This window comes from Enhydra lutris, unplaced genomic scaffold, assembly GCF_002288905.1.
Source record: "Enhydra lutris kenyoni isolate GAN:26980312 unplaced genomic scaffold, ASM228890v2 scaffoldscaffold12, whole genome shotgun sequence".
NCBI lineage: Eukaryota > Metazoa > Chordata > Mammalia > Carnivora > Mustelidae > Enhydra > Enhydra lutris.
The window spans coordinates 56,831,305-56,858,918 of record NW_019154096.1 but is presented as its reverse complement, the minus strand read 5'-3'; the positions used below and the strand labels follow the sequence as shown (position 1 = coordinate 56,858,918).

General features: G+C 40.5%; 1 protein-coding gene across 1 annotated transcript in view; it reads right to left on the bottom strand.

Annotated features, from left to right (window-relative positions):
• Positions 1-27,614, bottom strand: part of LOC111145125 (sortilin related VPS10 domain containing receptor 3) — a 584,701-nt gene that overhangs the window by 156,246 nt on the left and 400,841 nt on the right. The window contains exon 6 of the mRNA XM_022499799.1: positions 12,180-12,244. Within this exon, the coding sequence (XP_022355507.1) occupies positions 12,180-12,244 (65 nt within the window). The remainder of the gene's footprint in view (positions 1-12,179; positions 12,245-27,614) is intronic.

The window sequence follows — 27,614 nt, the reverse complement described above, 5'->3', positions numbered from 1 at the left end:
AGTCAATTATCATATGGTTTCACTTATTTGTGGAGTATAACAAATAAGTGAAACCATATGATAATTGACTCTCTCTGCTTGACTTATTTCACCCAGCATAATCTCTTCCAGTCCCGTCCATGTTGCTACAAAAGTTGGGTATTCATCCTTTCTGATAGAGGCATAATACTCCATAGTGTATATGGACCACATCTTCCTTATCCATTCTTCCGTTGAAGGGCATCTTGGTTCCTTCCACAGTTTGGCGACCGTGGCCATTGCTCCTATAAACATTGGGGTACAGACGGCCCTTCTTTTCACTACATCTGTATCTTTGGGGTAAATACCCAGTAGTGCAATTGCAGGGTCATAGGGAAGTTCTATTTTTAATTTCTTGAGGAATCTCCACACTGATTAGCGTATTATTATTAATATATCTCTTTATTTTGGTAACAGTTGGCTTATGTAGTTGGCTGGTCCCATATTGAGGGCATAGATGTTTACATCTATGTAACATCTATGTTAGATCCTCTTATTGTATAGACCCTTTAAGAATGATATTGTGTCCTTCCGTATCTCTAACTACAGTCTTTAGCTTAAAATCTAATTTGTCTGATATTAGAATTGCTACCCCAGCTTCTTTTGAGGTCTGTTGGCATGAAAAATGGTCCTCTATCCCTTCACTTTCAGTCTGGATGTATCTTTAGGTTCAAAAGGAGTCTCTTGTAAACAACATATGGATAGGTCATGTCTTCTTATCCAATCTTCAACTCTGTTCCATTTCATGGGAGCGTTTAGGTTATTCATATTGAGAGTGATTGTTGATAGATATGATTTTATTATCATCATGTTTCCTGTGAAGTCTTTGTTTCTATAGATTGTCTCTGTTAATTTCTGTTCTGTATCACCCTTGGGTCTTTCTCCTTTTGTAGAACCCCCCCTTAATATTTCTTGCAGGGCCAGCTTCATGGTCACATATTCTTTCAGTTTCTATCAGTCTTGGAAGCTCCTTGTCACTCCATCATTCTGAACGAAAGCCTTGCTGAATAAAGTATCCTTGGCTGCATGTTCCTCTCATTTAGTACCCTGGACAGGTCTGACAATATTCTGATGTTCTTCCTTCTCTATGTAAGAAATCTCTTCTCCCTCACCGCTTTCAAGAATGTTTCCTTGGATCAAAGATTAGCAAATTGTACTCTTATATGTCTTGGCATTGGCCTGTTCTCATTGATCTTGGGAGGGGTCCTCTCTACCTCTTGGACACAAATGTTTGTTTCCTTCTCCAGATTATGGAAGTTCTCAGCTACGATTTGCTGAAATGTACCTTCTAGACCTCTCTCTCCAACCCCTCAGAGATCCCAATAATTCTGATATTGGAATGTTTCCTTGAGTCACTAATCTCTCTCAGTTGGATTCCTTGGGTTTTAATTTGTTTTTCCCATGCCACCTCTGTTTCCTTCTTTTCTATCATCTTATTCTCTGGCTCACTGATTTGTTCTTCTGCCTCGTTTATCCTGACAATCAGAGTATCCAGCTTAGACTGCATTTCATTCATAGCATTTTTAAGTTTGGCCTGATTAGACCTCATTTCTGCCCTCAGAGATTCCATATTGCCATTAATATTTTTCTCAAGCCTAGATATTGCCTTGATAATTGTTACTCTGAAGTCTATTTCTGACATCTTGGTTATACCCATATCCATTAATTCTGTGGCAGAGGTCACATTTTCTGGTTCTTCCTTTTGTTGGGGGTTCCTCCTCTTAGTCATTCTGTTGAGGGGTGGTTGAGGCAATGTAGATTCCATACTATTGACCACAACCCAAGCAAGATGTACCTGCTTTATAGAGACCATCAACCTCTTGTTCTTCCAGCCTGTCTTCTGGGGAGGTGCCTGCTGCACTGTTACTTAGGCAACCTTGTTTGGGCCAAGTTGCCCTGCCCCTGTGGTGGTGGTGGGACAGGGGGAGATGGGCTCAGTGAAAACCAGTTTTGGTGGGCTTTTATCCTCCAGTGGCTTTTCCTGGTGGCTTTCCATGTCTCTTCCAACAGTCAGAGCATAAGTGACTATATCCAACACTCTGTCCCAGATAGAGAGATCACAGTCTGCTCTTCACTGAGCTCTCCAGGCCACACTGTCTCTATTTCTGGCTGTGCTGCTAAAAACCACATCTTACTGGGTTCTGCACCCCACAGCAGCAGGATCCTTCCAGGTCCAGGCACGTCTCTGCCCTTTGTGCCTCTAAAACCACCAGCCGCTGCTGGTTCACACACGTGCCCTTGTACCTTCAGGTTTCAGTCTGGGGGACTGCCCTAAAGTCCCTTCCCTGCCACTACCGGTCTGTAGTCTATGCCCATTCCCTGGCATGGGAGGTTTTTGTGCTCCTACACAAGATCTGGGAGGCTCCTTCCCCCATCCTTTTATCTTCTGATATCTGCCTCTTTATGAGCCAATATTCTATGTGTCTAGAACCCGAAGTTTAGGCTGCAGATTAATAGTTTTGCCTTGTGCACCACACCCATTTGATTACTTAGGACTCCCTGGGGTCTGTTAAGAAATGCTGGGCTTTATCTTGGCTCAATGAAAAAGTGCAGTGATTGACTAGTAACAGGTGATGATGACACCAGGACAAGAAATAGTGGCATATGTACTCCAAATTTTGATTCTAGAAATTTCTAAGGTGCCTATATGTCAAAAACTTTCTGTTCATATCCAGGTTCACTTATTATAGTGTCCCTATGATACATCCAAATGGTCTATGTTTGAGAATTTCTAATGGAGAAAAACTCATTACTTTACATTGCAGCCCTTGCCATCCTGGGGTACTCTTTTTTAAACATTTTATTTACTTACTAATTAATTAATTTATAGAGCACAAGCAGGGGCAAAGGGAGACAGAAGATCTCCAGCAGACTCCATACTGAGGGTAGAGCCTAATATGGGGCTTGATCTCACCACCCTGAGATCATGGCCTGAGCTGAAATCAAGAGTTGGATATTTAACGGACTGAGTCACACAGGAGTCCCTTGGGGTACTCTTAATTGTTGCTCTTTTGTTCACTGAACTGAGATATGCCTCACTGTAAATTTTACTCTACTAGTAACACCTTTGTTAGCTCATTGATGAAAAAACTAATACCTAATAAAAACACTTCTTATATTTGTTAGGAGTTTTTTCAAATATATAAAGCACTGGAAGACAAAGGATCACAGAAAAAAAGAAAGTTCTCCAAGGTCAAACAGCTTCTAAATAACTGAGTTAATTCTCTAGCTCAACTCTTATGGCACCAAGCCAATGCTTTTTTAGTGACACCTAATTGTTTTTTGGTTGGAGGATGCAGGGTGTGCATGTGTGTGTGTGTGTGTGCATGCGCACACTTGTGTCTGAGTGTATATTGAGAGTGGTAAGGAGAATTCATGAGGGAAATTCTGAGAAAAATGATTTCCAGAAGACAATGGAATTAAAAGTCATTTGAATCCTGAATTACATGGAAGCATGGGGTTTCACACTGTCATTAACCAAACTGGCTGGCTTTGCCTTGTTTAAGCCCTGACAGCACAAGAGAGAATTCAATGGCTTCAGCATAATCTGGAAGTCTGACTCCCATAAAGAAGGGACAGGACTGGGCTGGAGTGGAAATTCCTACATCAAAACAAGAACAGGGACCAATTTACACTGGGTGTTCTCTGGTGTGTGGGAGCCAGGCTGACAGAGAGGATGCTCAATGTCACACATGGTACACAAGAGCCACCCTCTGTCCTGTGGCACCAGCAGACCCTCCAGCCTAGAACAAAGCTGTACAACACACATACAATGTGAGTCACAAATAATCTTTCTTACAAAGTCAATAGAAGAGTGAAATTAATTGTAACATAGTTTATTTAACCCCAAATAGCCAAGATATGATTTCCTCATATAATCAATATAAAAATTATTAATGGGTTATTTTCTATCCTTGTATTCATAGTATGTCTTTGAAACCTGGTCTGTGTTTTGCATACATACCACATCTCAATCCAGACGGCATGTTTCAAGTGCTCAGCAACCCCCTGTGATGATGTGGCTGCTACATTGGACAGGACAGGTCCCTGTCCCCTTTCCTACCATCCTCCTGGGAAAATCCAACTGATCTCCAGAGAGGGAGTTTCACCACAGCCTCTTCTGTGTGGCCCAAGGTCACTTCTCAACAGGGGGGTAGCCTTCCTTTTGCTTCCTGTAGCACTTTCTTCAGGAGATCAAACAATCAGTGGCTTTAAGCACATTAAATCATAATAACAATCTGTGTATCTAACTGTCTTTCCCCTCCACTGTGCACTTCTCAGTCCTGATCATGTCCTATTCATCAGTATATCCCCCACAGCTTAGCACAGCACATTGCTGATCGGAGTGGGGCCCACAGACCAGCAGTGGCACCTGGGAGCTTGTCAGAATATGGAATGTGTGTTTTAACAAGCTCTCCAGGTGGCCATATAATACATGTTACATTTAGGGAAGCTCAGACCTAGTGTAGTGGTTTGCCGTCCTGCTTGCATTTTGGAGTCACCAGAACAGTATTATAAAAGGCCAATACCCAGGATCTTCTGTGTATGTGTGTGGTATGTGTGTGTGCATGTGTGGTGGATACACATATAAGTTCTCCAATGATTATAAATAATGCTAGGCTTTGACAACACTGTCTTCTACACATGGGAAAGTCCTCCATTTCACTGGACTGAATGTGAGAGGGTGAATATACAGGAAACACACATTTCTATGACATGTGTGAATGCCCACATCCCTCTCTCACTCTGGGAATTACAGAGAGTAACATTTACTTGTTGTTTCATAGCCATATCTTGTTTCTCTTCTCTGAACATTCTTACAGGTTTCAAACCATTTCTACTACTACTTATGAATCTCTCCCTCTCACCCCAACTAGTAACATGGTTTTACACACATGAAAGTTATCTTGACTTGGAAAGCACTTCCAATGAGTTAAGATTTATTGTGATTTTGTCTTGAGAGACAAAAGGGAAAGAAAGAAGGCAAAGAAAGACATGTTTGCCCTACTTGTGTGTTCTCACTCAGCCCTGTGAGCCCATGCATTTTCCACAACAGGGTAATTCCAGACTCCAACATCAAGGCTCCTTCTTTATACTTATGAGGATGGAACCGTGCTGTGCTGAATCCCAGCACCAGCTGAGGTCAGGGATCCTCAAAGCCATGTTTCTGAATGGGCCACCTGGATCAGAATCATGTCCGGACGTGCTTAACAAAACACAGACTCCCACAGCAGACCCTCCAAACCCAAATCTTTGGGATGGATCCCAGGAATCCAGGAACCCGGTGCCAGAGGATTACGAATGTTAGAAGCTGAGAGAAACAGCTACACGCACTGTGTTGCAGGAAGAAACAGAGAATGGAATTTCATCGCTCAAGGCACCTTTGAGAGTAATTTGCTCAATAGTAATTGGCAAATTCAGAACACAGGGTAAATGGCCTGAAAGGGGCTGATTAAGGAACAGGCTCTCTAACATGGGGGAAAAAAAAGGGAGAATAACAAAGGAAAAGTCAGAAGATGGAAACTAACAATTATCTAACATCTACTAATTCTTTTAAGTTTTTTCAGAGAATAATTTTCCTTTTAAACACATGAATCACAAAACAAAAGGGCTATAAAAATCTAAGTTTCAACTGACTTCAAATATATCATATATAAAGAAGTAACCTCTCCTGTGAGTTCCTAACATGTCCTGTGTGTAACTATTTCAAGCCTCTCAGCTATCCAGGAACTGCTGGGTCATCCGTCTTTAGAATACAGACTTTGGGGGCAGAGACCAGGTCTTATTTCCTCTTTCTATTTCTAGAAACCCGTGTCATGACCAGCAACCAGTAGATGCCCAGTAAATATCCTATAAAGGAATTAGAAAGAAAAATGAATACATTATTAATCCTGCTTCATGTTACAATGAAGGATCAGGAACCTCAACAATTTTAGTTGCTTCCTGGAAATACAGCCTCTCGGTGGAAAACCTGAAATTGAGATCTACATTCCTAGTCTCCCAGTCTGTTTGCCTGAAAATATCTGAAAGACCATTTCTCCCTGCTTCTCAAAAGGATAAACAAAAATTGCACACATGGTCCCCATGGACACAGAGCTGGAGGGATGTAGTGCCTCCGGTGCCTTCTTCACCCCTCTGTCCCCAACCCCCGCCCCTGGTGCAGGACCTTTCAACCCTCTCCCAGGGCATGGAGAGTGTGCTCATTCCAGCACTCTGCCCAGGCCCACCTGCCTCTCTGGCAAGTAGAAAGCACAAGATATCTCAGCAACCACAGTGTCACCAGACAAGAGAAGACCTGGACACAGAGCTAGGAGTGACTAAGAAGTCTCTCTGACCAATGGCCCAACCCCAAGAAGCAGGGTGCAGGATACCATCTGGGCTCATCGAAGATGCCATTCTCTCATTGTTCCTTTCCCCTGTCATGGTCAAGGAGGTCGGGCACAAGCCAGCCCCTTCTGTCTCTCCCAGCACCACTCCTGAGTTAGAAGCCAAGTGAGGCAGGATGGGGGACTAGGGAAACAGCAAAGCTGCCTTGTGCTCCCAACAGGGGCATAGAAGTGTTCGGGAAACTTCTCAGAGCTGTGGTCTGAATAAGCTGAAATGGGTGCTTGCTTTTCATCTGTCAACTGCTATGGCTTAAACATTAAGCACGCAAACAGAAGAGGCAGAGAGAAAGAAACTTGAAGCAACCACGTGGGACTGTCTAGTATAATCCATATCTAAGGTCACAGCTAAGAAATTATAATTGTAACATGAAAGCTATTTCATTATAAAGGTAAAAATGGCATGCCATGCTTGGTTCAGTACATTACATACCCATTCCTTCATGGGACGACGCCAGCCTGTCTTTACTGGCCTTTTCTTTCTCCATCTCTGACAGCCACTGACCATAATTCACAACCTTGCACACACCACTCTTTATGGGTGAACTCTTGGCACATGTGAGTCTCTCCTCTCTATCTAGAATGTTCTGATAAATTCCTACTAATAATCACTGAAGTGCCAGATCAAACACTCTGTCTTTCTGAGAAGGTGCCCCCAACTTTCTTAGACTATTAGCCGTACTCCCATTTGTAACTGAACATATGTCCAACTCTATGAATGTTCCTGTCAGCTTGTGCTAGAATTACTCAAATGCTTATGTTTCCCCAGCCAGTCTACAAGCTCCATGAGGTGAAGATAATATCACATTCACCTCTATTCCCCCTCAGGGACCAGAATATGCAGATTTTAAATAAACACTGGTTGAATAAAAGAAGAAATAAATGGATTGAGAGACTAATTAACTAAGCAAAAAAGGTAGGAAGTTCTTTTTTATATATAATTTTTTTTTCTTAAAGATTTTAATTATTTGATACAGAGAGAGAGCACAAGCAGGGGGAGAGGCAGACAGATGGAGAGGGAGCAGCAGGCTCCCTGCTGACTTGGGAGACCAATGTGGGGCTCGATCCCAGGATCCTGGGATCATGACCTGAGCTAAAGGCAGCCACTTAACCGACTGAGCCACCCAGGTGCCCCAAAAGGTAGGAAGTTCTACATAACAAGAAGTCAAGAACTCTGTGTTCTAGTTTTTCCTCATTATAGGTTATTTTAGTATTATTTTAAAATATTTATTTAAATAACCTTGATATCTAATATGGGGCTTGAACTCATGACCCAGGGAACAAGAATTGCATGCTTTTCCAACCAAGCCAATCATACATCCTCCCTTTTTTCTTAAATATTTATTTTAGTATTATTTTTTTAACACAAACTTCCTTCAATTTATATACAGTAATTTTTTTGGTGTACAGTTCTTAAGTTTTACCAGATATATGGATTTATGTGACCATCACAGTCAGGATGCCAAATATTTATATCACCCTGAAAAATCCCCTCATGCTGCTTTCTTGGGAAATACTCCTTTCACCAGGGAAGCCAATGATCTATTTCTCCATCACTACAGTTTTGCCTTTTCCATATGATCATATAAATGAAATTACACAGTATGTAAGCTTTTGAGACTGGCATATTTCACTCAGTATAATGCCTTTGAAATTCATCTATTTTCTTTTACAGATGTATGACAGCTTGCCTATCCAGCCACCCATTCAAGGATATTTAAGGATGTTTAGATTGTTCCAGTTTTGGGTGATTATTAAGTCTGCTACAGACTTGTGTGTACAGGTTTTTGTGTGATTATAACATTTCCCTAGGGTAAATACACAGGAGTGAGATTGCTGAATCATAAGGTTTGTGTAACTTTATAAGAAATTGCCAAAATGTTTTGCCAGAGTGACTGTTCTATTTTGTATCCCCACCAGGAATATATAAGAGCTCTAAGAGCTCTCCATCCTTACCAGCACTTGATATTACCAGTCTTGTTATTTTAGCAGTTCCAATAGGTATGTAATGATATCTCACTATGGTTTTAATTTCCTTTTCCCTAACATCTAATGAAGTTGAACATCATTTCATGTGCTTATTTGTCATTCTTGGATCCTCTTTGGTAAGTGGTCTCTTCAAACTTTTGCCTATTTTTTAAAAAATTGGTTGTTTCCTATTGCTGTTTTAAAAGTCCCTTATACATTCCAAGACAAGTCCCTTGTTAAATATGTAATCTGCAAATATTTTCTCCAAATGTCTTCACTGTGTCTTCAGCAGAGCAAATGTTTTTTAATTTGGATGAAGTCCATTTATCAATTCTTTATTTTGTCAACTTTGCTCTTGATGCCAATGCACGGCTGTGAAGATTTTCTCCTACATTTTTTATGTTTCATAATTTTATATTTTATATTTAGAAATATCTATTTTTTAGTTAAATTTGTATAAGTTCTGAATCACAGGTTGAAGTTCACTTTTCCCCCATATGACTGTCCAATTTTTTTCAATACCATTTGTTAAAAATTACATCCTTTCTGGGGCGCCTGGGTGGCTCAGTGGGTTAAGCCTCTGCCTTTGACTCGGGTCATGATCTCAGAGTCCTGGGATCGAGTCCCACATCGGGCTCTGCTCTGTGGAGAGCCTGCTTCCTCCTCTCTCTCTCTGCCTGCCTCTCTGATTACTTGTGATCTGTCAACTAAATAAATAAATTCTTAAAAAAAAAAATTACATCCTTTCTCCACTGAATTTGTTGTCTCCTGCCACTTTGCTCAACCTACTTATTAGTTTTAGGAGTTTTTTATTTTTGTAGATTTCTTGGGATATTCTACATAGAAAATTATGTCAATGAGGATAAGAAGAGTTTTAATTTTTCCTTTGCAATCTATATGAAGTGCATTTGCATTTCATTTTTCTTTATTGCACAGGCTAGGACTTTTGGCATGATGTTGAATATGTGTGGTAAGACTAAATAAACATCCTTCCTTCTTCCTTTTCTTATATGGAAAGCATACGGTATATCATCATTAAATATGATGTTAATTGTAGGTCTTTGGTAGACATCTTTTGTTGGAGGTTCCCTTCTATTTCTAGTGTATTAAGAAATTGTGTGTTTTAGTTTTTATTCTGTCACTGCTAGCTGCATGAATTTGGGCAAATCTTAGTTCAGACTACCACATCCGAAAAAAAGGAGGAAGTAAAATACATGCCATGCCTTTTTGTGATGATTAAAAGATGAAGACGTGTGTGTATGTGTGGGTTTATAAGTAAGAAAGCTCTCACCACGTATCACCAACGAAAGGCATCATGTATTTCATTAGGATATGTAAAATACAGTGTCTCCAGGTTAATGCAGTCTTCTTATAGGCATCTCTAAATAAACGTGAGTTAGAGCCAACTCACAAAGTTTAGAGAAGATTAACTATTGAAAAACTGGTTTTAAAAAAACCTAGAAAATGGAACATAACTAATATATACTATAACTTAAGTGTGGCACATGACTTTTATCCCCGTTTTAGTTCTGTCTGCTTTCTTTGATTCTTGACAATAGGCCAGAAACTATTCTATGTGTTTTACATTTTTAATCTCATAAAATTTTGCAGCAGTCCTGCACCACAGGCCTTATCCAAATTTGGATCAGAATTCTTAAATTTTCAGAAAATAGGTTTAAGCTTAATGTAAGAAATTAGCTTAATAAAACAAAACATGGGAGCTGTCCAGCAGCAGAAAAGGATGTGTCTAATTAAGGCTGAAGCCAGGGAACCTGAGGACAGACTGTCAAAAGTTTTCAGGGAAGGGATTCCTACACTAGGTAGGAGGTCAGACAATCCTATCAAGTATTACCAACTCTAAAATACTATAGCCAGCACAGATCACATATAAGGCATAAACAAGTTTGACATGGGAAGCAATGCCAAGGCAGAAATCATACCGAAAACTGGCCAGTGGGTCATCTGAGAGCTACTATCCGCTCTCCTGCTGCTGTCCTGGCTTGTTCCTTGATACCCTTACATCTCACTCTTCCCCCAGTTTCTCTCTCAGCAGTAAGAGTCAGATCATATCATTTTGGGCCCAAGTTTTACCACCCTTATGATCAGTGAATTTGAATATGTGGTATTATTTTCCTAAGTCTTTTTTTTTTAAGATTTATGTATTTATTTGAGAGAGAGAGAGAGAGAGAGAGAACGTGCACACAAGTGGGAGGGGCAGAGGGAGAAGGAGTGAGAGAATCTCAAGCAGACTGTAGGCTGAGTGCAGAGCCCGATGTGGGGCTTGATCTCATGTCCCTGAGATCAAGGCCTGAGGCAAAACTAAGATCAGACACCTAACTGACTAAACCAGCCAGGTGCCCCTATTTTCCTAAGCCTTAAATAGCTCTTCTGTTAAAAAAAAAAAAAATCTATTTTTAAGAGTGTGGAACACCCCTCATTCTTGCCTGCTTCAGAGACTTGCATTTATTCAAGAACCAAATAAGACCAATTAAAACACTTGCGTGCGCACATGCGCGCACATGTACACACACACAGAGTGAGTACAGAAAAAGACAAAAATCAAGTACTCAGCAGAATGTCAGACATACAGTAACAAATGTGACTATCTTCTAAGTCTTTTAGAAATAAAAACAGAGCAAATGAAATATTCCCCAAAATGCATGTTTCTGGCAGGTACCTGTGTTTGGTATCAAAAACAGTAGATTTCTCATGGACAAAGCACATGTAGTTTTACTTAAAGTATTCTGAAGGATCCCCAACACCCACAGCCAAGTCAAAATGGAACTCCCTAACATCTTTACATTTTATAATTTCTATAACATCCTCCACTTGGTCAGCCTATAACTCTGAGGTGGGAAGGGCAAGGCTGAGTATTCTCAAACAATCGAGGGATTTAGCACAGAGATCGGAGGGAGTTCCCCAGACCTCATGTATAGTGAGTGACAGAACCCAAGACCCCAACTCCCAAGCAGAGGCCTGTTCTGCTGCATTCCTCCATCACTACTATTTCTATAGATTATTTGGCTCTATTGTTAACCTATGTTAATTATATTTTTATCTATTTCATATAGATCATATATTTTCACATATATCATGTATGTTTAAATTGACTTTAAGCTGATTTTTCCTGGGTAGGGAAGAGCCTTATAATAATATGAGCAACTCTGGGAAGAATAAAATGCTTAAAGCAGTGCAAAATGATATACTATCAGTAAAATTCAGTGTCAGATGTACACAGGTACATAATGTACAAAGGGGTCATGGGTTCAAGATCCTGGGATTCTACTGCTTGTCTGTAGGGACAATATAGGTTTGCTCACTACGGTATTTCCAGGGCCTAGAACAATGCCTGGCACACAGTAGTCTGTCCATACGTATTTGTGGAATGAATGAATAAACAGTTTGGAAAAAAATTTCCCAGTGACTTTTTCTGGTAAGCTCGACTATACGAAGGGTTCATTTTTAAAGCCAGCAGCCCCTGCAATTCGTTTTGTGAATGCAAAGTACCATGATGAGCTATGGACACTCCTATCCGAATTACACTGAAGATGCCAGGAAATTACTAACAGGAGCCTCAAAATTCATCACATTAACTCACATCCCCAGAAAATTCATTCCTGAGGGTTTATTTCAATGAAACGTCTCCCTCAGGACCAGAGGCCTCTCCCCCTACTCTGGGAAATAGGATGGATCTGGCAGTAATGGAGCTCAGGGCTTTTCATCTTCTCAAGCCATTAAAATGCAAATTGGGGCAGGAGAGAGACCTGCACACAGCTCTCCCCTGGCCTCACCCACAGCCTCAGCACTCACATCCATCGGTGGTCCGCACCTCCATGTGCACCAGGTCCGCTTCCTTATCCAATCCAGCCACCGACCTGGGGAAGGAAGGAGACACAGAAGCTCAGTGACCACATGGATGGCAGATGGCAAAAGCGGGAAAGCATTCAGGGCTGACTATTACTCAGAAAGCCACTTTCTCCAGAGGGGACCCACAGCGTATGGCCACTGGTGAGCCTGGCAGATACAGCTGTCACCTGTAATGCTCACAACTCAGGAGCCCTGGAATGGTGTCAGGGAGTTGGTGACTCTCTAAAAAAATAAACATGAAAGAGGACAGAGTCCATAGTAATATAGGACCAAACCTCTGGCCTTGCCTCTTCTTCACCACCTGGCACTTAAGAAGTTCTCTCTTCCCACCATCTTCCTTTTCCCCCCAACTCCCACCGCCCACATCCTCCCTCCCCCAGGTCTTGCTGCACCTGACTCCTTCCAGTACACTGCCCCGCTCTGTCCTCCTGCTGGGAGTGTGCTATTGCCCACCCTGTCCTGTCCTCTGGGGAGGGTGGTTTAGACTCCACTCCCGGCTGTTTGCCTCAGGGCACTGTTGTCCTCCTGAGTTCAATGCTGTCTCCCCTTCCTTCCTCCTGCCCCAGCAACAATGAATGTATGGTAACATTTAAAATCTGATCTGACAAGAACAAAAATCTCCTAGGGATGAGGGTGGGAAAGCTTAAGGTCTATGGCTAATAGCCAAAAGAAGACAGGCTGAGAATCCTTACAAACTAATTCTTGTGGGCCTCTGACCTTGCACACATAAAGCCCAGTCAGCCATCCCCCATGTGAGATATCCAGGCCAGAGGATGACCCAAAAAGTCAGCTAAAAGAGGCAACATAGACCTTAAAACATTCATGCACTAGAGAGATCACATAATCCACTCTCTTAGCAAGCTTTTACAATCTATTTACTCTTATTTTAAATATTCTAAGATGGGCTTTCTTATTTTCCTATCTTCAGGAGGTAAGAAGTGGCGAGTCAGAAAGAAAAGTAGAATTTAAACAGTGAGAACCAACTGCGGATACCCATACAGCAAGAACATAGAAAAACCTATGAAAAACAGACCTAAGAACTCAAAACCCAATCTTTCACCCCATAAATCTCTATACTTCTCATTGGCACTGAGGCCATTACTATATTAGAGCAGAGTTCAGTATCTGACACCTGTGCTGAGGGGGGAAAGGCACAGAAAACAGGAAGCAGGGGGAAAATGGGATCCCCCATCAAATTGGGTAGAAAAAGCTTAGACACCTCTCACTATGAATAATAACCCCCCATGCACTGTCCACCATAGTGTCACACAACCAGGAGGGAACATCCAACTCCCAGCTTCTCACCCATGAGCAAAGGGTTTGGTCTCCACATCAGCAACACAACTTTAAAGGCTTGCACCAGAGGGAAGGGTTCTCAAAACACCTAGCTCTGAAAGCCAATGGGGCTTAAGCCCACTAGAGGATAGCAAACAAAATAAGCAATTTATCATGGGTGCACAAGCATTCACTGCAACGATGCCTAGAACTCAGTGCGCTTTCTCCTCATCTTTCCCTGGAAGTACTTTATCTGCATTCTTTAAAAGCTGTTACCTAAGGGCTAGGCTTCTAATTTAGCAGGCTTCAAGGGGCTGACTGTGATCCTACCGAGAGACCTAAGAAGCCCACTGACACCTTTCTCGTCTTCTCTCTGTAGCCCACTCCAAGTTGCCAGTAGCTCTCTGGAAGGAGTTGTGCACTTGACCACACCCCAGATTTTAGGGCTGCTCCCCAGAGAATGGGTCCCCGGATCGTTGGGCTCTGATAGCCAACAGGGCTTCACTCATGAGTCCCAGAGGACTGCAGCAAACAAAGAAGCAGTTCTTAACCATCTACTTCCCCAAGGTTCGGTGCAGAGGCAACAAGCTAAGAACACCCATCTCCCAGTCATCCCCTGAAAGGGGTTTATCTGCATACATTAAAGTCACCACCTGAGGGCCCAGCTTCTAAATTAGCAGATACCTGGGGGCTATTGGTAATCCTCCTTACACACTGGGGAAGCTAGCAGACCCTTCTCCCACCAGCCTGCTCCAATAATACAATCAATTCAGCAGTATCCCCCTGAAAGGAAGTTATACACATATCTGGCACCCCAGCTCTTGCTGCGAACACTTGAGGGATGGGCCCCTGGATCACCTGGTGCTAGCAGTCAATGGGCCTTGCATTAATGAGACGCGAGCAAGACTGCAGCAAGCAAAGAAACAGTTCTTAATGGGCACAAGAGCACCCCCAGCACCTGGAGGCTACCTGCCTGGGCCCAGCTTGGAGGGAGATGGCCAAAAAGTTTCTCCCTGAAAGCTTAACTATATTTTCCTAGCTTGTATCTGAGGATGCAGCTTCTCAGCTTGTCTCTAGATGCCGACTGCAATCCTCACGGACAGGTCTTGGGACATTCATAACTACTAAATGCCACTAAGAACAAAGAAGGACACCTGGACAATCACAGAGCTGAGAGACAGCTAAGAATTCAGTCAGGCTGGTCTGTGAGGTTCTTCTCCTACATGAGATCACTCTGTCAAGACTGGAAGAGGTGTTTTGTTTTGTTTTGTTTTTAATTTTTAAAGATTATTTATTTATTTATTTGACACAGAGAGAGAGAGAGATCACAAGTAGGCAGACAGGCAAGCAGAGAGAGAGAGAGGGAAGCAGGTTCCCCGCCGAGCGGAGATCCCAATGCAGGGCTAGATCCCAGGACCCTGAGATCATGACCTGAGCCAAAGGCAGAAGCTTTAACCCACTGAGCCACCCAGGCGCCCCTGGAAGAGGTGGTTATTTATAAAATGCTCAGAAACCAACACAAAGAGTCAAGAAAAGTGGAAAACAAACAAAACAACACAGAAAAGAATAGGTTCCAAACAAAAGAACAACATAGATCTCTAGGAAATGAACTTAAAGAAATGGAGGTAATAATCTACCTGATAGAGAGTTCAAAATAATGGTCATAAAGATGCTTTACTGAGGTCAGAAGAGCAATGCATGAGAACAATGAGAATTTCAACAGAGATAGAAATATTAAAAAGTACTGAAGACAAATCATGGATCTGAAGAGTATAATAATTGAAATGAAAAATTCAATACAGGGGTTCAATAACAGATTTGATCGCGTGGGAGAAAGAATCAGTGAACTCTAGGATGGAAGTGGAATTCCTCCAGAGGAGTGAAAAAGAAAAAAGAATTAAAAAAAAAAAAAAGTAAAGATATTTTAAGGGATTTATGGGAAAACATCAAGTGGACTAATATTCTCATTGTAAGGGTCTCAGAAGGAGAGAGAAAGGGACATTGAAGAAATAATGGCTGAAAACTTCCCTAAGCTGGGGAAGGTAACAAACATCCAGACCCAGCAAGCCCAGAGAGGTCCAGAAAAGAGGAGTCCAAAGAGAACCACATAAGACACACTATATTAAATTATCAAAAGTTAAATATGAGTAGAACATCTTATAAACAGTAAAAGAAAAAACACTTCTTATATACAACAAAATCCCCATAAGATTATCGGCAGATTTTTCAACAGCAACTTAACATGTCAGAAGGGTATGGGATGACATAGGCAAGTACTAAACAAAGAAACAAAACCCCTGCTAATCAAATGAGAATACTCTACCCAGCAAAACCGAGCTTCAGAATAGATAGAGCTTTCTAGACAAACAAAAGCAAAAGGAGGTCATCGCAGAGATCAGTCTTAAAAGAAATGTTACAGGAAGTTGTTCAAGCTGAAACAAACGGATGCTAATTAGTAACAGGAAAACATTTTTTTAAAAAGTATAAAACTCACTAGTAAATGCAAATATGTAGTCAATTCAGAATAATGTTGTAATGGTGATAGATAAATCACTGATAAGCCTAGTATAAATGGCAAAAGAAAAAAATATTAAATTAACCATAATTAATTTTTTAATGGATATACATGGAAAAAGACCCAAACTGTGACATAGAAACATAAAATGTGGAGCTGGGGGATTCACACAAACCGAGAAATGCACTGAGAGATAGAAGGCTGGCAGCTAGATGCATCAAAAGGTATTTCAATCTGAATCCATTTGTGCAATGGTTCATTTTGTGTGTCAGTTGGACTGGGCCATGAGATGCCCAGATACCTGGCAAAACATTATTATAGATGTGTCTTCTAGGATGTTTCTGGAAAAATTAACATCTGAATTAGTAGACTGAGTAAAACAGATTGCCCTTCCCATATGGGTGGGCCTCCTGCAATCTATTAGAGGCCTAAATGGCACAAAAGGAATAAGGAGAATTCACTAACTCTACCTAATACCTTCTGGCTGGGAAACTGGTGTTCTCCTGCACTCATATAGGAATTTCTATAACTGATGCTCCTAATTCTTAGGCCTTTGGACTCATACTGGAACTATACCACTATCTGTGAATCTCCACTTGCAGATGGCAAACGTGGGCCTTTTCAGCCTCCATTATCAGATAAGCCAATTCCTTCTAATCTCTCTCTCTCTCCCAGGCTTCTCCCCCACCCTCCTATTGGTCTGATTGCATATACTATTATCTCTTCCATATCCTACTGGTCTGTTTCTCTGGAAAGCCCTGACTAATAAAATTTGTTTCTTAGTCCCATTCCAACAATACAGCCCATTTTCCCATGTAAGCCCATAGCATAGCTGTGTGTGTTTCTGTATTTACTTAAGTCATGAATTACAAAGAATTTGATTCTTATTAATACACAACCTATCAGACAGTGAGTTTCCTAAAAATAGAGACTCTATTTATCTTTGTCTAATACTTACTACCACACACAGCTCAAGATTAGGGGTACCTTCAGATTAAATGATAAGGATAAGAAATTCATACTTCAAAGCTGCTCTGTATCTGAATCCACAGGAGAAGAGATTAAGTGGCTCAGCTGAAGAGAGGTGGAGGAGAGGACCTTGGGTACTGTCAGTAAGAATCCTCTTGCCCTTTTCCAGCAATAGAGGAAGGCCACTGCCTACTTTCAGCCATACTGCTGGCATTAGCCTGGGGTTTTTCAATACTGACACTGTTGATATTTTGGCCTGGATTATTCTTTGTTGTGGGGGCCATCCTAGACATTGCAAGATATTTAGCAGAATCACTGGCCTTTACTATATGCAGTAACATCCTTGCAGGCCTGACAACCAGAACTGTCTCTAAACATTGCCTACTCTCTTTTGGGGTCAAAACTGCCCCCAGCTGAGAACAAGTGCCTTACCTGTACAAACGTAATTGTTGCCTGGGTTCTATGTCTCCCTTGCTAACAAGGCAGCAAAAATAAGGACACACAGATTTCCCCTCCTCCCTTAGCGCCAACATTGCTGAGATGCTTATGAACTACTATTATTTAGGGCCACATCACCTTATCAGGAAACTCTCTGACAATCATCCAGTCCCTAATCTTAAGGCCCCCTAAAGACCCTGCTTTTAAAAACTTAAAGTAAGAAAAGTGCACACAAATACAGCAAGCAAAGAAATACTAGATGTATATATTTTGTGATTTTTTCCGAGGGTAGACAGAAGTTGTAAGGGATGAAGCTGGGAAAATTTGGGGAAAAGTGCATATGGTAATAAGGATAAATGCTAATGGACAATGAAACCATTCATATGTCAGGCATCCTGTTTCCGTTTTAAATGTATTATTGTAAAAAATCCTCAGAATGACTCTTTAAGGAAGGTAACATTCATCGAACTCTAACTCTTGGTAAATGGGGATAATAAGAGAGATTAAGTAACATGCCTAAAGTCATGTGATAATAACAATTGATAGACTTAGTACTGTGGGTCAGACCTTGTTTTAAATGTCGATCTTGAATCCGCATATCAATCCAAAGAGTCCTGAATCAATCTATCTCCATATTTTCCATATTAAAAGGGTGCAATTAGGCATCTAGAGATTAAGCAACTTGCCAAGAGGCATGGAATTCAGTAATAAGCAGCAAAACCTAGACTCAAGCAGTTAGGTGGCTTTGAGCCAGGAGATTAACTTCCCAGGTAAGCTGCCTCTCCTGGCTGGTGAGAGGTATGGATACAACCATCTCTCCCAGAATCAAGTACCAGAAACATCTTGCCCCATTGCCTCCTCTCTTCCCATATGAAGTTCTTTATGGCAGCATTGTAGGAAATACACATGCACTCTGTGTACGTTATCAATACAGTGTCTCAGAAAATTTTGATTTGAGGTGACATGAACCAGAAGTCCTTCTTTTTTTTTTTTTTAATTTTATTTTTTATAAACATATAATATATTTTTATCCCCAGGGGTACAGGTCTGTGAATCGCCAGGTTTACACACTTCACAGCACTCACCATAGCACATACCTTCCCTAATGTCCATAACCCCACCCCCCCTCTCCCAACCCCCCTCCCCCCATCAACCCTCAGTTTGTTTTGTGAGATTAAGAGTCACTTATGGTTTGTCTCCCTCCCAATCCCATCTTGTTTCATTTACTCTTCTCCTACCACCTTAACCCCCCATGTTGCATCTCCTCTCCCTCCTATCAGGGAGATCATATGATAGTTGTCTTTCTCCGATTGACTTATTTCGCTAAGCATGATACCCTCTAGTTCCATCCACGTCGTCGCAAATGGCAAGATTTCATTTCTTTTGATGGCTGCATAGTATTCCATTGTGTATATATACCACATCTTCTTTATCCATTCGTCTGTTGATGGACATCTAGGTTCTTTCCATAGTTTGGCTATTGTAGACATTGCTGCTATAAACATTCGGGTGCACGTGCCCCTTCGGATCACTACGTTTGTATCTTTAGGGTAAATACCCAGCAGTGCGATTGCTGGGTCATAGGGTAGTTCTATTTTCAACATTTTGAGGAACCTCCATGCTGTTTTCCAGAGTGGTTGCACCAGCTTGCATTCCCACCAACAGTGTAGGAGGGTTCCCCTTTCTCCGCATCCTCACCAGCATCTGTCATTTCCTGACTTGTTAATTTTAGCCATTCTGACTGGTGTGAGGTGGTATCTCATGGTGGTTTTGATTTGTATTTCCCTGATGCCGAGTGATGTGGAGCACTTTTTCATGTGTCTGTTGGCCATCTGGATGTCTTCTTTGCAGAAATGTCTGTTCATGTCCTCTGCCCATTTCTTGATTGGATTATTTGTTCTTTGGGTGTTGAGTTTGCCAGAAGTCCTTCTTATAGGTGATAATAATTAAGAAGGAAATGTTGGGAACAGAACAAGGAAGTTGGGTCAATAATAGAGAAATAATAAATGGAGATCTTTGCAGAAGCCTCAGGAGGATAAATACAGTTGAGGAAAAGAAAATGTGGCATTTGGGCTTGAGTCTCCTTTGGGTCTATGAGGATGGAATGAGCCAAGACATATATAAGAGGCACTATGAAATTGCCATGAGTAGGGGGCGGAGGGTGAGAGGCATGCTTGCTCAGGTAGGCCCACAAGGTTAAACACAGCCCCCAACATCTCTTCCATTGCAACCATACAAGCTCCTTCACATTTCCAGGACCCACGTGAGGCCAGGGTGGACTAGAAGTCTAGGAACTGTACCCAGTATAGAACTAGCCATGGGACACATCAAACTCAATGCCTGTGTTTAATGTCTGCAATAAAGTAAAAATGAATTTGCAAGCATCCTATTGAAGTTACATGGAGGGAAACTACCAGAAAGGTTCTAAAATGAATAGATAATAAAGAGAAATTATCAGGGAGGAGCAAGATGGTGGAGGAATAGGAGACCTAAATACTCAGATCCAAGGAGTTCACTTAGATCATTATCAAACCATTCCAAACACCTACAAACTCAACAGAAGAGCAAAGAGAAGAGCAGCAATTACAGGAACAGAAAAACAACCCCTTTCTGGAAGGCAGGAAGTGCACAGAAGTGAATCCAAGGTGATATATAGGAAGAGAGTTCACAGGGGCGGGTCGGGGGCAGCTCCTGGCAAAGGAGAGAGCAGCAGAGCACAAAATCGGAACTTTCAGAAGTCTGTTCCACAGAGGGATGTTGCTCCAGAGGCTAAGTGGGTGGTGAAGCCCTTGCAGGGACAGTGTGGTCTCAGGACACGTGGGGACACAAAAAGACAGGGGTGTCTGAAGGTGGCAGAGTCCCAGGTATGGAAGCAGGGAAGCCGGCCTCAGAGACAGAGTCAAGGAGTGAGCTCTCAGCTTGGAGTTACCTTAAAACATACTCTGAGGCACAGTCAGGCCGTTGCTCTTTAAACAGGGATGCTACAAGTGGTAGATGCAGGGAGATTCACCTTCCTCCTCCAGGAGCAGGTCAGGAGCATGCTGCAAGAATCTGCTGGGTTTAGAGACTCCAAACGGGGCCATGCGCCAGAGATAGAAACACTTGGTCACAGGCTGGGTGAGCTCAGGTGCCGCTGGAGACCTGGGAGATGGGAGTAGTTGACTGCTTTTCTCTGAGGGTGCACTGAGGAGTGGGCCCCGAGCTCTCGGCTTCTCCGGCCAGAGACTGGGAGGCCGCCATCTTCATTCCCATTCTCCAGAGCTCTATGGAAAGCATTCAGGCAACAAACGCTCCTGAGATCGAAACCAAGCAGATTACATAGCCTGGCCCCTGGCAAGGATGGTGCAATTCCACCTCTGGCAAAGACACATGAGAATCACTGCAACGGGCTCCCCCCACAAGATAAGCAAGAACATCCAGCCAAGACCAAGTTCACCAATCAATGAGAACTGTGGAATGCCAGAACTAGGGGAATGCAACAGATAGAATTCATGGCTCTTTTCCCATGATTCCTTAGTCTTCAAAGTTAAATTTTTAAAATTTTCTTTTTCTTACTCTGTTTTTTTGCTCTATTTTTAAAAATTTTTCCTCTTTCCTATTTTAACCTTTTTAGCTGTTTTATATTATCAATAATTTTTTAAAATATCTTTTCAAATTTTCACCGTTATAGTCATATTCTATACATTCATTGTATTTAACCTTATTTTTTGTATATATATAGGTTTTTCCTTCTTTAAAATTTTGAGATACAGATTCAGCTAACAGATCAAAATATATAGCACATGGCTTTACTCTAGTCTCCAGCCTGATCACATTATTTCCTCTTTTTTTTTCTTTTTCAACCAACTTCTTACCTTATCAACTCCTTTTTTAGATCTTTTATAATTTTTATCTTTACAGTCATATTCCATCCGTCATCGTGTTTACTCTTATTTTTGTATATATATAAGCTTTTCTTTCTATAAAATTTTGGGAGAGAGTTTCTTCTTATAGACCAAAATGTATCTAAAATCAAGTACATGGCTCTGTTCTAGTCATCAGTCTAAAATAAATAAATATATATATATATATATATATATATATTTTTTTTTTTTTTTTTCCCATTCTTCTCCCCCCAGTTTTAGGTCTCTTCCAAATTGTTTAGTGTATATTTTTCTGGGGTCATTGCTACCCTTTTAGTATTCTGTTCTCTCATTCACCTATTCTTATCTGGATAAAATGACAAAGCAGAAAAAATCACCTCAAAAAAAAAAGAACAAGAGGCAGTACCACAGCAAGACACCTCATCAATACAGACATTGGTAATATGTCAGAACTGGAGTTCAGAATGATGATTATCAAGGTGCTAGTTGGGCTTGAAAAAAGCATGGATGATACTAGAGAATCCCTTTCTGGAGAAATAAAATCCCTTTCTGGAGAAATAAAAGAACTAAATTCTAACCAAGCTGAAATCAAAAAAGCTATTAATTAAGTGCAATAAAAAATGGAGGCTCTTACTGTTTAGATAAATGAGACAGAAGAGAGAATTAGTGATATAGAACACCAAATGTTGGAGAATAAAGAACCGGAAAAAGAGAGATAAACAACTACTGGACAATGAGGGGAGAATTCGAGAGATAAGTGATACTATAAGATGAAAGAATATTAGAATAATTGGGATCCCAGAAGAAGAGAGAGGTGGTAGAAGGTATATTGGGGCAAATTATAGCAGAGAATTTCCCTAACATGGTAAAGGGAACAAGCATCAAAATCCATGAGGTAGAGAGAACCTCCCTCAAAAATCAGTAAAAATAGGTCCACACCCCATCATCTAATAATAAAACTTATAAGTCTCAGTGACAAAGAGAAAATCCAGAAAGTAGCTCAGGACAAGAGGTCTGTAACATACAATGGTAAAAATATTAGATTGCCAGACCTATTCATAAAGACCTGGCAGGCCAGAAAGGACTGGCATGATATATTCAGAGTACTAAATGAGAAAAATATGCAGTCAAGAATACTATATTCAGCTAGGCTATCATTGAAAATAGAAGGAGAAATAAAAAGCTTCCAGGACAAACAAAAATTAAAAGAATTTGCAAACACCAAACCAGCCCTATGGGAAATATTGAAAGGGCTCCTGTAAGCAAAGAGAGAGGAACAGAGATAATATACAGTAACAGTCACCTTACAGGCAATACAGTGGCACTAAATTCATATCTTTCAGTAGTTACCCTGAATGTAAATGAGATAAATGAGATAAATGTAAATGAGAATGTAAAAAAGACACAGGGTATCATAATGAATTAAAAAAACAAGACCTAAAGACACAGCCAGATTTAAAGTGAGGGGTTCTAAAACATTTTACCATGCTAGTGGACATCAAAAGAAAGCTGGGGTGACAATCCTTATATCAGATCAATTAGATTTTATGCCAAAGACTATAATAAGAGATGATGAAGGATACTATATCATACTTAAAGGGTCCGTTCAACAAGGAGATATAACAATTTTAAATATCTATGCCCCTAACATGGGAGCAGCCAACTATATAAACCAATTAATAACAAAATCAAAGAAACACATCAACAATAATACAGTAATAGTAGAGGACTTTAACACCCTGCTCAACGAAATGGACAGATCATCCAAGCAAAAGATCAACAAGGAAATAAAGGTCTTAAATGACACACTGGACCAGATGGACATCACAGATATATTGAGAACATTCCATCCCAAAGCAACAGAATACACATTCTTCCCTAGTGCACATGGAACATTCTCCAAAATAGATCATATCCTGGGTCACAGATCAGGTCACAACTGGTACCAAAAGACTGGGATCATTCCCTGCATATTTTCAGACCACAATGCTTTGAATGTAGAACTCAACCACAAGAGGAAAGTTGGAAAGAACTCAAATACATGGAGGCTAAAAAGCATTCTACTAAAGAATGAATGGGTCAACCAGGAAATTAAAGAAGGATTGAAAAATTCATGGAAACAAATGATAATGAAAACACAACTGTTCAAAATCTGTGGGACACAGCAAAGGTGGTCCTGAGAGGAAAGTATATAGCAATACAAGCCTTTCTTAAGAAACAAGAAAGATCTCAAGTACACATCCTAACCCTACACCTAAAGGAGCTGGAGAAAGAACAGCAAAGAAAACCTAAACCCAGCAGGAGAAGAGAAATCATAAAGATCAGAGCAGAATTCAATGATTTAGAAACCAAAAGGACAGTAGAACAAATCAACAGAACTAAGTGCTGGTTCTTTGAAAGAATTAATTAGATTGATAAAGCCCTGGCCAGACTTATCAAAAAGAAAGAGAAAGGACCCAAATTAATACAATCATGAATGAAAGAGGAGAGATCACAACCAACACCAAAGAAATACAAACAATAATAAGAACATTTTATGAGCAACTATACGCCAGCAAATTTGACAATCTGGAAGAAATGGATGCATTCCTAGAGACACACAAAATACCAAAACTGAACCAGGAAGAAATAGAATACCTGAACAGATCCATAACCAGTAAGGAGATTGCAGGGGTCATCAAAAATCTCCCAAGAAACAAGAGCCCAGGGCCAGACGGCTTCCCAGGGAATTCTACCAAGTATTTAAAGAAGAATTAATACCTATTCTCCTGAAACTGTTCCAAAAAATAGAAATGGAAGGAAAACTTCCAAACTTATTTTATGAGGCCAGCATTACCTTGACACCAAAACCAGACAAAGACCTCATCAAAAAGGATAATTACAGACCAATATCCTTGATGAACACAGATGAGAAAATTCTCACCAGAATACTAGCCAACAAGATCCATCAGTACACTAAAAGGATTATTTACCACAACCAAGTTGGATCTATTGCTGAGTTGCAAGGTTGGTTCAATATCTGCAAATGAATGTGATACAATACATTAATTAAAGAAAGAATAAAAATCTTTTGATACTCTTATTAGATACTGATAAAGCATTTGACAAAGTAAAGCATCCTTTCCTGATCAAACTTCTTCACAGTGTGGGGATAGAGGGTACATACCTCAATATCATCAAAGCCATCTATGAAAAACCCACAGCAAGTATTATCCTTAATAGGGAAAAACTGAGAGTTTTTCCCCTAACACGGCAGGGTTGTCCACTATAACCACTGCTATTCAGCATAGTACTAGAAGTCCCAGCCTCAGCTATCAGACAACAAAAAGAAATTAAAGGCATCCAAATCGGCAAAGAAGAAGTCAAACTCTCACTCTTTGCAGATGACATGATACTTTATGTGGAAACCCCAAAGACTCCACTCCAAAACTGCAAGAACTCAGGAATTCAGTAAAGTGTCAGGATATAAAATCAATGCATGGAAATCAGTTGCATTTCTATACACCAACAGCAAGACAGAAGAAAGAGAAATTAAAGAGTCAATCCCATTTACAATTGCCTTCAAAACCATAAGATACCTATTAATAAACCTAACCAAAGAGGCAAAGAATGTATACTCAGAAAACTATAAAGTACTCATGAAAGAAATTAAGGAAGACACAAAGAAACGGAAGAACATTCCATACTCATGGATTGGGAGAACAAATATTATGAAAATGTCTATGCTACCTAAAGCAATCTACACGTTTAACTGCAATCCCTATCAAAATATCATCTTTTTTTTTTTTTCAAAGACATGGAACAAATAATCCTAAAATGTAGATGGAACCAGAAAAGACCCCGAATAGCCAGAGGAATGTTGGAAAAGAAAACTAAAGATGCCAGCATCATAATCCCAGACTTCAAGCTCTATTAGAAAGCTGTAATCACCAAGACAGTACGGTACTGGCACAAAAACAGACACACAGATCAGTGGAACAGAATAGAGAGCCCAGAAATAGACCCTCAACTGTGTGGTCAATTAATCTTTGACAAAGCAGGAAAGAATGTCCAATGGAAAAAGGACAGTCTCTGCAACAAATTATGTTAGGAAAACTGGACATCCACATGCATAAGAGTGAAACTGGACCATTTCCTTACACTACTCACAAAAGTAGACTCAAAATGGATGAAAGACCTCAATGTAAGACAGGAATCCATCAAAATCCATGAGGAGAATGAGGGCAGCAACCTCTTCCACCTCAGCCACAGCAATTTCTTCCTAGAAACATTGCCAAAGGCAAGGGAAGCAGGGCCAAAAAAGAGCTATTGGGACTTCATCAAGATCATAGCTTTTGCACAACAAAGGAAACAGTCAATAAAACCAAAACACAACTGACAGAATGGGAGAAGATATTTGCAAAGGACTTATCAGATAAAGGGCTAGTATCCAAAATCTACAAAGAGCTTATCAAACTCAACACCTAAAGAACAAATAATGTAATCAAGAAATGGCCAGAAGACATGAAGAGACATTTCTGCAAAGACATCCAAAAGACCCACAGACACAAGAAAAAGGGCTCAACATCACTTGGCATCAGGGAAATACAAATCAAAACCATAGTGAGATACCTCCTCACATCAGTCGGAATGGCTAAAATTAACAAATTAGGAAACAACAAATGTTGGTGAGGATACACAGAAAGGGGAACCCTCCTACACTACTGGTGGAATGCAAGCTGGTGCAGCCACTCTGGAAAACAGTATGGAGGTTCCTCAAAAAGTTGAAAATAGAGCTACCCTATGATGCAGCAATCGCACTACTGGGTATTTACCGTAAAGATACAAATGTAGTGATCTGAAGGGCTACATGCACCTGAATGTTTATAGTAGTAATGTCCACAACAGCCAAACTATGGAAAGAACCTAGATGTCCATCAACAGATGAATGAATAAAGAAGAAGTGGTATATATATACTATGGAATACTATATAGCCATCAACCCCCCCAAAATCTTGCCGTTTGCAATGATGCAGATGGAACTAGAGGGATTATGCTAAGTGAAATAAGTCAATCAGAGAAAGACAATTATCATAGGATCTCTCTGAAATGAGGAATTTGAGAGGCAGTGTCAGAGGGTCATGGGGGGAATTGAGGGGAAAAAAATGAAACAAGATGGGACCAGGGAGGGAGACAAACCGTAAGAGACTCTTAATCTCAGGAAACAAACAGGGTTGCTTGGGGGTTGGGGGGGGCACAGAGGGATAGAATACCTGGGTTATGGACACTGGGGAGGGTATGTGCTATGGTGAGTGATGAGAATTGTGTAAGACTGATGATTCACAGACCTGTACCCCTGAGGCAAATAATACATTAAATGTTAAAAAAGTAAAAAATTTTAAAAAATCAAAATATATGGAAGTAGAGCTAAGATATACTCTGAAAATATCAAGTTATGGTATTAATAATGTTCTTTCACCTTGTGAAAGATATAATATTTTTACTAATATGTGTTGAGGGGGATACAGATAATATGAACCAATATATTAACAGTGATTATCCCCAGGAAGTGCAAAAATGGGATATTTTAATTTTTTTCTCTACCATAAATTTTCGAAATATTTTGTTTTTAATAGAACATGTGTTACTTCTGTAATTAATAAAAATTATTTTTTTAAGTCAAAAAATAAAAATAGACAATAAAGAGAAATTATCTATGTGTGGATTACTACCAATGTCAACTGAAAACAAGTCATCAGTAGTGCCTCTATCTAGTGATGTGTATTCCTGATTTTAATGAAGTGACTACAAAACAGAATTTAAAAGAACAAACCAGTATCAAGAAGAGGTAAGAATCTATGAAAGCCCCTATAAGTATGCAAAAATTCCTCAACAGTTAATTCTCCTATCACAAAGTTTTCCCGAAACTTAACACTCATGATTGAGGAAAAAGTAATCTTTTCCAGTGGATCTTCCCATTCTTCCTCAAGAAAAGTAAGATCAGGCCCCTTTCTGCAATCTCCCTGTTGCACATATGTGCCAATAATGACTTTTAGTCTCTAGATCTGTGAAATGGGAAGATCATAACACTGACTTCACACAGTTACGGGATTAAATGAGCTAAGTAGTAAACATTTAGAACAGTGCCTCACACAGAAAGCATTCTTCACAGTTTAGCTATTATTATTTTTCATTAGAAGGGCAGGATAAATGAATCTGCTTTCCTGCGTGCCCTCAGACCTCAGCTCCACGTTTGTGGAGCACTGAACAACACAGCATTGTTCCAGGCACTAGATCTGAAAAGGCCCTGCTGGGAGATCCAGTGTAAACACCTTCCCC